This window comes from Ursus americanus, chromosome 12 (genome assembly GCF_024610735.1).
Source record: "Ursus americanus isolate L20-20 chromosome 12, mUrsAme1.1.p, whole genome shotgun sequence".
NCBI classification, from domain to species: Eukaryota; Metazoa; Chordata; class Mammalia; order Carnivora; family Ursidae; genus Ursus; species Ursus americanus.
This window is the reverse complement of record NC_142138.1, coordinates 13,810,148-13,822,438: the sequence shown is the minus strand read 5'-3', so window position 1 is coordinate 13,822,438 and position 12,291 is coordinate 13,810,148. Positions and strand designations below refer to the sequence as shown.

The following is a 12,291-nucleotide window of genomic DNA, read 5'->3' as shown; positions in this document are numbered from 1 at the left end:
CTCACACTGGCGTACCTGGGAAGGAGCGGGGTGTCCGTGGGGCACAGTCCAGGCGGTGTCGTTTGGCAGTGGTCCTGGAAGTTCGAAGACGCCCCGAGATACCTGGACGTGGGAGGGTTTTGCATCCAAGAGCGTGAATCTCTGAAATGCCGGGAGCTTGGCTGCCGTGCGTCTGATGTGGGGGCGGGGGTCCCCGCATCTCCGCTTCCTCCCCGCGTGACCTTGGGCTAATCACGTGCCTTCTATGGGAATAATAAATAATGATTTTAACAATAGTAATAACAGCTGCCAGTTAGTGCTACTCAGTTTATGGAGTCTTTTAACGGACATGATCTCAGTTCCTCTTTATCTGAATGTGATGGGGTAGCGATATTCATACACTCATCGGGTGATGTGCAGAGAAAGGCTTTTATATCCCTTACTGCGAAAGGGCTCACTGTGGAAATCAAGGTGGGATGCCGAGGCTGGGAGAAAGAGCATCTGCTGGCACAGAATCCAGAGGAAAATGCCATCTTTGTTTTAAAGAAGAGAACTTTGGCTTGTTCCCAGGCATTTATTTGAAAAGCCCTCGGGAAAGAGTGGGCCTGCAGCAGAAAGCCCTTGGGACACCAGCCAGGTCTCCCTGGGGACCTTCTGATTAGCGTCTTGATGGAGAACTATTTTCTTGTATGGACTGAAAATGTCCTTAATGACGTTATGTCTGCTTGCCAGCATCTCTAGGCTTTGAGGGCGTTGTGTTATAATTTACTCATTGACCATCTCCTCTTCCTTCTCACCTATCATGTCCCAGAAGGAGGGAGAGCGTCTGCTGCACTTTTCTATCCCGAGGCCCCAGCGCACGGCCTGGCCCAGCAGGCACCAACAGATAACCGTTGCATGAATTCGTTACCTAATGAAAAGGAACGTGAGTGGGAAGGGCAGGACCTTCCCAGGCCGGTGAGAAACTCGAGTGAATTAGTGGCCCATGATGGTAGCATCGTGAAATTTGGGGTACAGCAACCCGGAGTAGCGGGTAACCCCCATAGCGGGTGGCACCTTCAGCCAGCTTTGTGGGCAGCATTACAAATCAGAATGAAACAAAAGAGAGAGAAAAACAGCCAGTGTCAGATGGGGGCTGATGGTCCTCGGGGAGGGTGTCGGTGACACCCACTAGGGACCACCAGAAATCTTCAGGGACACTTTATAGAGGAAGAGAGCAGAAAACTCTGCAACCACTGGTGGGGGAACCCTGAGAAGCACATTTACAAGTGGGCGCCCAAGCCAAGGCTGCAGAGGGTTAAAGGCCAGCCCAGTCTGTGGCAGAGGTAGGAAAGGAACAAAGAGGAGCCCCCTCCCCCCAAAATATTGTCTTCCGGCATTCTGCTTCCACCTCATTTTTCCATCTGTGGCTTCATTTGAAGCCTGGAATGCCCACCTAAGAACTTAACAACAGCACACTGGAATAGTACACGGGTAAGCCTTCGAGGCTCCCTGTTTATTCAGTGTTGCCGCCGCAAAATCAGATTCTTCTGTAGTGCTTTCCTCTTTGAGTTATCTTTCTTGAACGGTAACAAGTGCCGTACTGAGGCATTCAGAAGTTGTGGGGTTTACTGAGCACCCAGGGAAAGCCACAACCTCCGAGGCCGACCTGGAAACACGGATGAAGAGATGCGGAGTGCTGTGTTCTTAGAAGTGTGTGCTCTGGGGCCACCCCGCCTGCGTTTGTGACGTTGTCTGGCTCTGGGGATTATTAGCTTCGTGGCTTTATGCCAGCGCCGCACCCATCTGTGCCTTCATTTCTTCCTCCGTGAGATGGGGATGGTCACAGTAGCCGCCTCCTGGGGTTTGGGGAGGATGCCGTCGCTGTGTCGCTGAGTCGCTGACGTTGTTCCTGGGGATTCTCAAGACATCGACAGAAGCGGTTGTCAGTTGGCTTGTTTGTTGTCTTGTTTTTTAAAAGTCGTTTAAGACTAGTTTAAAAATATTTCAGTGTTAAACCCACTATAACCACGAGAACAAGGAAGACTTATAAAATAGCTTAGCTCCTAGGAGATGTCTTCATAAAGGACATGGAAGGCTTTTATATCCCAAGCTCTGGGTTATTAAGGGAAAATGTAACAGCATAATAACTAATATTTGCAGAGGGCATTACCAGCTACAAAGAACTTTCACATACCTAATCCAGCTTAATCCTCTCAATGGCTACAGAGGAAGGATTTATTATCTGCCTTTGACAGGTGATGAGAAGGCGCCTCGGAGAGACTGAGCCATTTGCCCAAGACCACACAGCTGGATAGGGCAGCACCGCTTCAGTCCCAGGGCTGCACCCCAGTTTGCTGCTACAGCAGAAGCAGATCCAGCTTCGTCACACAGCAGATGCCTGCCCACCTGCCCACTTGCATAGAAGAGGCAGAGAGAGGCCCCCAGTCTGGCGTCTGTGCAGCGGGGAAGCAGAGCTGTTCCAAAGGGCTTGCAGGCAGGCGGATAGAGGTGTAAGGCCCAAGGCCACCACTTCCTAGCTGAGTGGTCTTGATCAAGTCACTGATCCTCTTTGTGCCTTGGTGTCCTCATCAGAATATGGGGCCAATCGTCCTCACGGCACAGTGTGAGGATCGAATGACAAGACACATGCAGAGGGACTGCTGTCACCCCAAGTGCCTGGCACATGGTAGCTGCTCGACTGTCTTTCCATTCTTGGGTGTTAAACGAACCAACCCTGTCTACCATCTGCCTCTTTTCACCCTGCCTCGCATCTGTCTCTTTTGGGGCATGTAGATTGCATTTTACAGAAAGGAAAAGGAAAAGAGATGGGGATTGCATTTGCAGTGGGGAATTCTTGGAGGATTGTCAAAGAGAGGCAAGTGGCTGGTCTGACATTCACCTCTGTGCAGGAGACCGCCCCAGAGCCCGGGCACTGCCATTATCCGTGGCGGCACCCACCAGTTATCTCGCGTCTCCACCTTGCAACCCCAGGTGTTCCTTCATCCATCACTGGCCCTCGTCCGGTATCCACTCCTCCTTCCCCCTGCCGCCTCCTGCCTGACGGGCCTCCTTGTTAATAAGCCGGTTTGTTCGTATCCTGAAAACTATCTGATTCTGGTCCCTTTTATCCCAAACACCATCCATCCATCAACGGCTTGCTCTACATGCTTGGTTAGGAAAATGGGAATGGGGGAGGGAGGCAAATAATAGATAAAACTTCTTAGCTGCTATCTCTAAAGAAATAGAATGGATAAATAGATCCATCGGACATGTATCACGCCACTGGACAGCGAAGTCCATTTGTTAAAAACCGGTTAGGCGGGAGGATTTATCTCACATTTTAAGCTGCTAATATAGGAGGGAAACAGTTTCCTTTATCTCTCCCAGAGGAGGAGAGGGAAAACCCCACGGCCACTAATGCAGAATTTTTAACTGGATTTGATGGGCTTTCCTTCACAAAGGTGGAAAAGGTGGTCTCTCCCTCTTAAGTTTACACAGCCTCTTGGAAGGGTGTGGGCTCTCCGCTGGTGCTCCAGAAATGATGCAGAATCTGGAAGTTCTGTGAAAATATCTTCCGTGGGGTTCTGTCTCACAGATTTCTGACCCTACATGCGAAGGCCATTTCAGAGCCTTTGCTTCTAGCACAGAGGGACCAGAGAGAAAACAGCATCCTGCAAACTTTTACTAGGAAGCTCCTCTGTCCGGGTGCTGTGCTCGGTACTGGGGCTCCAAGCGTGAAGATGTGCTTCTGCTGCTCTGCAAAAGTCTTTAGGTGAGGGAGATAGACAAGTAAGCTGCAGGGATAGGCTGGGAAGTGCTGGAATACAGAGTGGCACGTGAGGAACTGTGAGCTAGTGGGAGGGGTCAGGGTTGACAACCTCTGGCCTGAAGATGACTGGCAAACAGCTAGGAGAAGAGGGAGCTGGCAGGCAGGGCGCTTCTGGGTAGTATGTGCAAAGACCTGGAGGGGACAAAAAGCCTGACCTATTTGAGGAACTAAATTGGAAATCATTCTTTCAACAAATGTTTGTTGACCCCCTATTAAGACCCAATAGTATTCTAGGCACTGGGGATCTAGCCATGAAAAAGTTTGCATATTAATGGGGAGGAGGCATACCAAGAAAAATAGAAGAATAAATGAATCTCTCATCTCAAGTAGTGCTAAGTGCCATACAAGAAAACTAAATGGGAGGAAGGTCCTCGGAGGAGTAATATTTGAGCAGAGACTTGAATGAAACAAAGGCGTGAATCTTGGACGAGCTCATTTAAGGGATGAGCATTTCAGGCAGCGGGGACAGCAGATGCAAAGGTCCTGAGGCATGAGAGAGCTCGGCATGTGTAAGCAAGCACAAATAGCTTCTCCTGGCTAGAGCAACATGATTGAAGGAAGGAGTGAATGGAAGGAAATGAAGTCAGAGAGCCAGAGGCTAGACACAAGGCTTTGTACATCCTGTAAGGGCAACAGATTTCTAGTACAAGTGGCTCATAGAACCTAAGAAAGGAGCTGAAGATGGAGTGGCACATTGGCATCGGATCCTAGAGAACCTTGTGAATCCAGTTTAAAACACGTGGGCTTTCTAACAATGGCTGTGGGGTGTTGAACCACCAGGAGCGTCTGAGGTGAGCAGGGAAGTGGCATCTAGAGAAATTTCCCCAGGACCAAGCACCAGCTGCCCTCAGGAAAGGCTCAGGGACCAGACCAAAGGTCTGAACTCAGCAGTCCCCAGCCTGAGAAGGACCAGCACCCACACCAAGGAGCTGAGCAGTAAATCGCCACCCGTACGACCCCACCCCCCATGCGGCTTCCTCTGCGTTACCCTGTCCCTTCTCTACCTTTCCTTGCTTGTCTAACTCCCACTCACTTCCTAGACTCCACTCCATCCTCTCCTCCTCTGGGCTGTTCTCCCTGCTCCCCCAGGTGGGCTAGCTGCCCCCCCCCGAGCCCTCTGGGCTTCCTGCTGGCACAGGACCTTTTGCCATCCCCGGCCCCCGCATTCTCGCAGGGCCAGAAGCACGTCTGATTCATCTCTATGTCTGGCACCTGGCACAGGAGCTCCCCAGGCGGCCTCGCCCATTTCCCAAGTGAAGGGGTGGCAGCCCCCGTTGCCTTCATAGAAGAGAAGTGTCCTCCCACTAATCCACATCATATCCCCTTCCTGTCATGACCCCCAACAGCGCCGTTCTGCCATCTCTCATTTCTGCAGCGTGGTTTTGAAGCCTCCCCTTTCTCTCCGTCCATTCTCTTTACCCTGAAGGCATATATAGTTCAGAAGAGATTCATTGAGTGAACTCTTTGGATCTTCCGCTATCTCAAGAAAAAAAGCAAAAAGCCTCTCCTTATTGCTTTCCATTCTGTCGTTAATTTACTTTCCGAAAGACACCTTGTCAAGCTGAAGATTATATCTTTAAGCCGTGTTTTTACATCCACTACTTATAAAGCCTGAGATGATAGGTCTCCTGAAAGGACCTGAGGGAGAATACATCTGACGAGCTTTATGCCCTTTGCTTAGCGAGAGCCAGACGTTCTTGAAGGAGGAAAGGCGCTGATCTGGGGAAGGATTACTGCTTCTAAAACTGCTCCAGCCACTGTACTGTGATTTCCGAAACTGCTGGGGAGGCCGTGGGGAGGAAGTGTCCTCGCAGGAGTGGGGCAGACGCTGGCCTTGGTTCTCTGGCTCTGGCGACAGGAAGACGACCACATGGCTCAGCCGGTGGTTTGGGCTCACAGGTGATCCAGGCAGTTGTTTAACCCCAAAGTTCTCATCTCCTGCCTGGATGACTAGATTTACCCCAAAAGGAGCTTCCTCGCCTCTCCCCTGCAGCCCACACACCATTCTGTAGGTCCCTGCACTGGTAGACGGCATAGAGCAAAGGTGGGGAGCCTGGGCTTGATGGACTGCCTTCAAACCCTGACCGTGAAGCTGTACCATGCCAAGCCTCAGTGTCCTTAGCCGTGACATGGGACTCAGAAAGCAAACCTGAAGAGGTCCTTGATGAGGCTGAATGAGATAACACAGATAAACCCTACTGTGGCTACCTTTGTTCTGTTACACACCTATTCCCGTGAACACGTGATGACTCCCCGTGCTCAAGGGTTCTCAGCCTGGGCTGCTTTCTTCTTTCTTGTTTTATTGAAGTATAGTTGATAACAGCTTTAAAACTACTGATGTCTGGCTTGTACCTCCAGACATTTGGATTTCATGGGTCTGGGGTGCAGCCTCTGGACATCAAGGTTTTTAAACAATCCCCCCCCACCCCGATTCTACTGTGTAACTGAGTTTGAGAACTACCACTTTCATGAAGACCAAGCTTGAATGTCCTGTGTAAATTGCATACTCAGCCTCCATCAGTTACTGGCATGTAACTACTGCTCCCTATTAAACAACGAATGGAAATTAATTACTAATGTGAATTACCCTTAAAAGGAAAACGCAAATGAAGGACCGGATGGGAAGCAGTAAAGGAGTCTTCTTCTTTCAGATGGATGATCTAATGAGCTCAGAAATGAAACTTCCAAACTATGTTTTAATTAATAATAGTAACAATAGTAATAAGGGTGATGCTAATAATTCCATGTGCAGCAGGCACTGTGCTGTTTTATATGACATATTTACTTTCACCTTCTTCCCCACTCTCCATTCCCAACACATGCACCTGCACGCCCCCCCCCCCAAGGTTCTTTCTCACCTTCAAATTTTGTTACATGCTGAATTTCTGTCTTAAAGGCCTCCTCCCTCTTTACCTAGTTTATAATCCTTCAAGGTCTGGGTCAAGCCCCATTCCATATATAAAATACACACATGGGAAGGTAAATTTCTGTCCCACCTGGCCTCCTTTGGCACTTGCTTTGGCATTAACTCAGCAATTAATTCCCGGTGTTCCTAAAACCCCTTCTAATTGTTTCATGTATACATGTCTTATGATTACTGTAAAAAGATTGAGGATTCTGGGAAGATAGGGAACACCAGTATATATCAATTCAACAGATTTTTTTTGTCCCTACTGGAAATGTGGATTCCACCACCAAGGAGCTACCAACCTATGGGAGAAACTTAGAGGTAAACAGAAAAGTCAGTGCAATACAACACATTCTCTATTTGAGGCATGACTGGAGTGCTGGGGGGATACTGAGGCAGGCTGGTGTGATTGGCTCTCCCACAGGTGTCAGGGAAGGTACACTGATCAGCACTGGTTGGCCTCTCGGATCCACGCTCCAATCTCTGGAGCTGACCAATATGGACCACATTTTTGAGCTGACTCTTGAGTTCAGTCCCTCACTTTATCCAAGGATGCTTATTAGGTCCCTCCCGATTCAAGGCACAGCGCCAGCCTCCTCAGATACGGTGCTGAAGCAAGCAAAGCTAATCTCTCACGATTACCGTCTCAGGGCAGACAGGTCATAAATAGTCACAGGACGTATAGCAGTCAATCTAGAATTATTAATTGTGAAAAATGCAATGAAGGAAAAGGATAGTGTGCCGTGAGATGATAACTGGGGGAAATGTGTTATTTGTCGTAAGAACCAAGAGAGATTAAGTGAGGAAATAAAGGAAAATATTGTTGAATCCAGTTGAAGGAAAATTGAAGGAACCCAAGTCAGTCTTCATTTTTTTTTCTCATTATTTCAGTGTGTCTGCTTATTTTACCAACTAGTCATGGTTCTATGAATGAACAAATATACTCAACTGAAATAATTCTCATCACACTTTGTTTTATTGGCCATTGACTGTTTCAATAGCATCTGTTTGCCTCATACCTCTAACATCCTATAAATCCCTCTAAAGCATGGATTGAGATTTCTCTCTTGGGTTTTGGCTTTTTTGGATGATCTGAAGTGCTGTGAGCAGGACCGAGCCCCTAGTTAACGCCCAGCACCCAGCTGTTGAATGACTCGAGAATAGGACAGTTAGTTGGTTGTAGATGGCACAGGCTCGTCCTGGGCCCAGGAGCTGGCAGGACAGAGAAAAAGTCCATGTCGATTTGCATTTTCCCTCATCTGAAAGAAGTCTTTATCCAGCGGTCGGTGCAGGGGGTGACGTCCGCAGCATCGGTGCCCAGAGGCTCTCAGCAAGCCCGCGTCTGCGCTTTCCACCCTGGACACGAGGCGCCTCCATTCTGGGGTGCGGGGTTATTGCACTCTCTCCTCCTCTCCTGGGTGCCTGCTCTGCAAGCAGACCAGGAGCTCCAGCAGCTCCAGCGACCATCCGCCTTGGCTCCTGCACAGATAATTTCCCAGGGGAGGAGGAGGTTAGCATATAAGAAGCAGCTCGGACTATCAGCAGGGAGGCCTGTTCCGTTGCCCTGGAGTGGTCCGCGATCTCTCCTTGGGGAGATGCCTGGTGTAGCCAACCAAGACCTCTGTGCTCTCCGGCTTACACTTAATTTGAAACTCTGGATGGAGTGAGAAGAGGCCACTGAGAGCCCATCTCATGAAATTGGAATGCGCAGTTCCATGGAAGATAGATAGCAGAGTATGGCGGGAAGGCACGCTCCTCCGGAAGAATGACACAGAGCCACCGGAGGCTGTGAAGAGCCCAGAGCACAGCCCGGCCAGGGAGTCACAGAAAAGGGCCAGCCTGACAGCCCTGTGGACAGGCTTGCTGGGCTTTTGTGAGGGTTTGCAAATCAGACCCCCTCCAACTCTGATAGTAGGACCATAGTGGGTGAGAGAGTCTCTGCACAGAGCGTGAGAACGTAGGCACTGATGATGGGTTGCCTCTGGAAATCCAGTTCCTGCAGCCCCCTGGGCTGGGGCTGCTGCCTCCTACTGGCTCTGTGCCTTGGGGCAGACCCTCTCTCAGCCTGAGTTTTCACCTCTGTAAATGAAACAGCTGGACTAATCTGGTGGGGTTTTTCCATCATTTTTTTCATTACTGTTTTTTCCCCCTTAAATGAAATCTTACATGAGCCCCAATATGGCAGCCAGATGAAAGTCAGGCTGTGTTATTTGAAGCTGGGGTGTCTATCAGGTTTGCCCTGATCCCCTGGGGCAGATCCTAAGACTGCAAGTTTCTTTAGATCCCAGTGTGAATATCACTGGATTAGGTTATCTTCAGGTCCCTTCCAGCTCTGTAATTATACTCCCTGGTGGGACAGCCACAGCGGGCTTCTCTGTCTCTATTTTTCTCACTTCCGTGACTTGGTCCCCATAGGCAAAGGTTTGCAGGAAAAATCCTCAGGGACCGATGTCAGTGGGTCTCCATGGTAGCTGACTTCCCAGTCTTAGATTTCCTTACCAAATTAATCTTTGTCAGGCTGAACTTCAGTCTGATGTCCCCAAGGCTACCTGATATCCACACGGTGCTTGTAACAAGGTTAATGGAATACCTGTGTGCTCCCTGCAATTGACTGAATGTAATCTTGCAGGAAAAATGGGCTGTGCCCTGCCACCCCCCCCGGATCATTGGCATCATGTCCCTCTTCCCCAGGGCCCATTGTGTGTACATAGGATTCAGCATGTCTGCAACTGAACCCAGCATTGGACCATTGAAGAGGCATAACTAGGTAACCCACACTCCCTATTCCTCTCTAGCTCTGTGGTCTTGTCCAGGGATCCGAGGGAGCCAAGCAAGTCACTAGTACTGCGGGCCCATACCATAAGTGTAATTACTAAGGGCTCTTTAAGTCAGGTTAGACTGATAACCATGGTCTGGGATATACCTTCCCTTCCCACTCTCCCAAATAATAGTCAATGCAATCATCTCAGACCCTCTGCCCTCATTTCTGAAATTCCCTGACTCTTAGGATGTACGTCAGTAGAATGTAAGTTAAGAGCTTGGGTCCTAGCATGGGTGCAACCCCCTGGGTCCAAATCCTGGCTCCGACTCTCCCCAGCTGGATGACTTTGAGCAAGGTATGTCACCTTTGTCCTCCCCCAATTCCTCAGCTGTGGATTGGGGCTAATAACAGTATTTACAACATTCTTGGGGGAAGAGATGAGCTCGTGCACAGGGAGTGTTGAGATAGTGCCTGGCACAGATTAAGGGTGAGTTATTCTTTCTGTTCACTGACCTATGGCCCCTCTGGAAAAGCTTCCTGGCCAATGGGGTGAATGAGGGCTGAAACCAAGTCCACACTCTGCTTGAAAAGTCAAGAAATCCCAGGGCCTAGCAGCTGGTCTGTATCAGCCCTGAGAAGTTTCTTTGTTTCTCCCCATTTACCCACCAACAGGCAGTGCCTTTATTCAGTTTACCTGAGGACACTGTGCCAATCCTTGCCCTGGTAATGAGTCTACTTGTTTTTTATTCTCTGTATCCTCCTTCATAAGGACCCTGGGATTCACTCACCATCTTGGCTCACCCCTCTCAGAATTCCTCCTACAGGATACAAGGCAGCTTATCGGGATTTAACTTGCACTCCCTTCAGCTAGCAAAGGAGGGATTTAGACAAGGCAGCAAACCAAGATAGACCCTTTACCGGTAGAGCAATCTCTTCCTCTTACGTATTATGATGGAGCCTGCCATGTGTGTTGGCCAGTGTCACATCAGCACAACCTGTGAGGAAGGTACTGATACCATCGCCATTTTTCAGGGGTTATTCAGATGAAACATTGGCAACATTGGTATTCAGAGGTCTGTCTGCCACCAGAGCTCTGCCGTCTTGCTTCCTGTCAAGAACCACTCCCCCAGTGAGGGAATTATAACCCAGCATCAGCTCATTTTCAAACCAGGCTCCATCTACCATGGGCATCCCCAGTTCATTTGATTGACCTAAGAGTAGTACTTTAGAAAGACCTATCCAGATTTCCTTTTTTTTCCCCCTTTACGTTATCTTCATTGCACTTGCCAGCTGAGACCGATTTATACATTGGTTTGGCAGCCCATGTGTTTTTGCCATCATCCCATGTACAATATAAGCAGCTTTTTATGTGCAAAAAACTGAAAGCTTAGGGATTTGGGCTAAATTCTTGGGCCAGAGATTCTTGAAGCTCAGAGGAAACTTAATTGAGAGAGATGAGCCCCAGAAAAAAGAAATGGTTCGCCAGTGTCTCACGGGAAGTTAATGAAGTACTGGGGCCCACATCCAGGTCCTCAGACTTGCTCATCTTTGCGGGATACAGATTTCTAATCCTTGTTTGGGAGCCTTCTTCCTTGGGAGCAGTCAGTTCATGCTGTACCACAATACATTGAAACCTGACTTGCTCCAGCCCTTTTGAGTTTTGGTCATAACTCCTTGCAATGTAATGCCAACCATCTATTTAACTCTTGTCATGAGTTGAATTGTGGGCCCCCCAAAATGTATTCAAGTCCAAACACCTATCACCTGTAAATGTGACCTTACTTGGAAATAGGGTCTTTGCAGTTTACATCATATTAAAATGCAGTCATGGATTAGGGTGGGTCCTAATCCAACGACTAGCTTTCTTAAGAGAAAACGGAGATGAACACCATGTGAAGACAGGCAGAGATTGGAATGACACACCTACAAGCCAAGGAAAGCCAGGGATCACCAACAACCACCAGAAAGGAGAGAGGCATAGAACAGGTCTACCTTCGGAGCCTCTGGAAGAAACCAACCTGGCCAATATACCTGAATTTCGGACTTCTAACTTCCAGAAGCATCAGACAGTAAATTTCTGTTGCTTTAAGCCACCCAACTTGTAATTTGTTACGGTAACACTAGGAAAATAATATATCCCTCCAGAAATGAATTCTGTCCATACACACCTTGGCAAACAACAGATCTCATCTGAGAGAGGGTCTTGATGGCAGGGAGAAAGCAGAAGAACATTAAAGCAGGGAGGGAGAGTCAGCCATAAGGCACAAGGTCACAGAAAGAAGAGGCTGGGGACCCTGAAGGTCCTTTCCATGCTGGCCCTTCTGAGCTGGGCTGGCAACTGAGTAAGGATGCATGGGCCTTACCCTCTTGCTCCATTTGCTCACAGGCAAAGCCCTTGCGACCCAGGGGGCACTGGCATCTGCAGCTGGTGCCCTCAAGGATGGGCTCCCCATTATTGAAGCAGGGCCCGCAGCGGCAGGCATTGAATTCCATCAGGTACTGGTCCAAGGCCCGGTGCAGGTTCTGGCGCTTGGTCTCCAGGGGCCCCAGGGTCGTATGCCTCAGCACCTCATGGATGGGCTGCATCTGCGGGTGCAGAAAGAACAGAGAGCCCCTGCCTGGGCCTCCAGCTTCCCAGAGCCCAAGAACTGGCCATCAAGCCGCTGGAAGGCCTGCTACATGCCAGGCACAGAACTAGACACTCAACTCTACCCCATGTATCGGATCCTCACTGCCACTCAACCCCAGAGACTCCAAGTGTTTGAGTGACTCGCTCAGAGTCACATAATTAAGTGCAAGAGCCACCCTGGACATGGGCCTGCTTAGCTCTGA

At 49.3% G+C, this 12,291-nt stretch overlaps 1 protein-coding gene across 2 annotated transcripts in view; it reads right to left on the bottom strand.

The window, feature by feature from the left end:
• Nucleotides 1-7,652: 7,652 nt before the first annotated feature.
• The window catches only part of C8A (complement C8 alpha chain), a 62,618-nt gene continuing 57,979 nt past the window's right edge, over nucleotides 7,653-12,291 (bottom strand). The window contains exons 10-11 of one of the 2 annotated variants that reach the window (XM_045802236.2): nucleotides 11,823-12,045; nucleotides 7,653-8,177 (exon numbers count right to left, since the gene is read on the bottom strand). In XM_045802236.2, the coding sequence (XP_045658192.1) occupies nucleotides 8,026-8,177; nucleotides 11,823-12,045 (375 nt within the window). In that variant the 3' untranslated portion in view covers nucleotides 7,653-8,025. The remainder of the gene's footprint in view (nucleotides 8,178-11,822; nucleotides 12,046-12,291) is intronic. The other variant, XM_087865919.1, reaches the window with a different exon arrangement.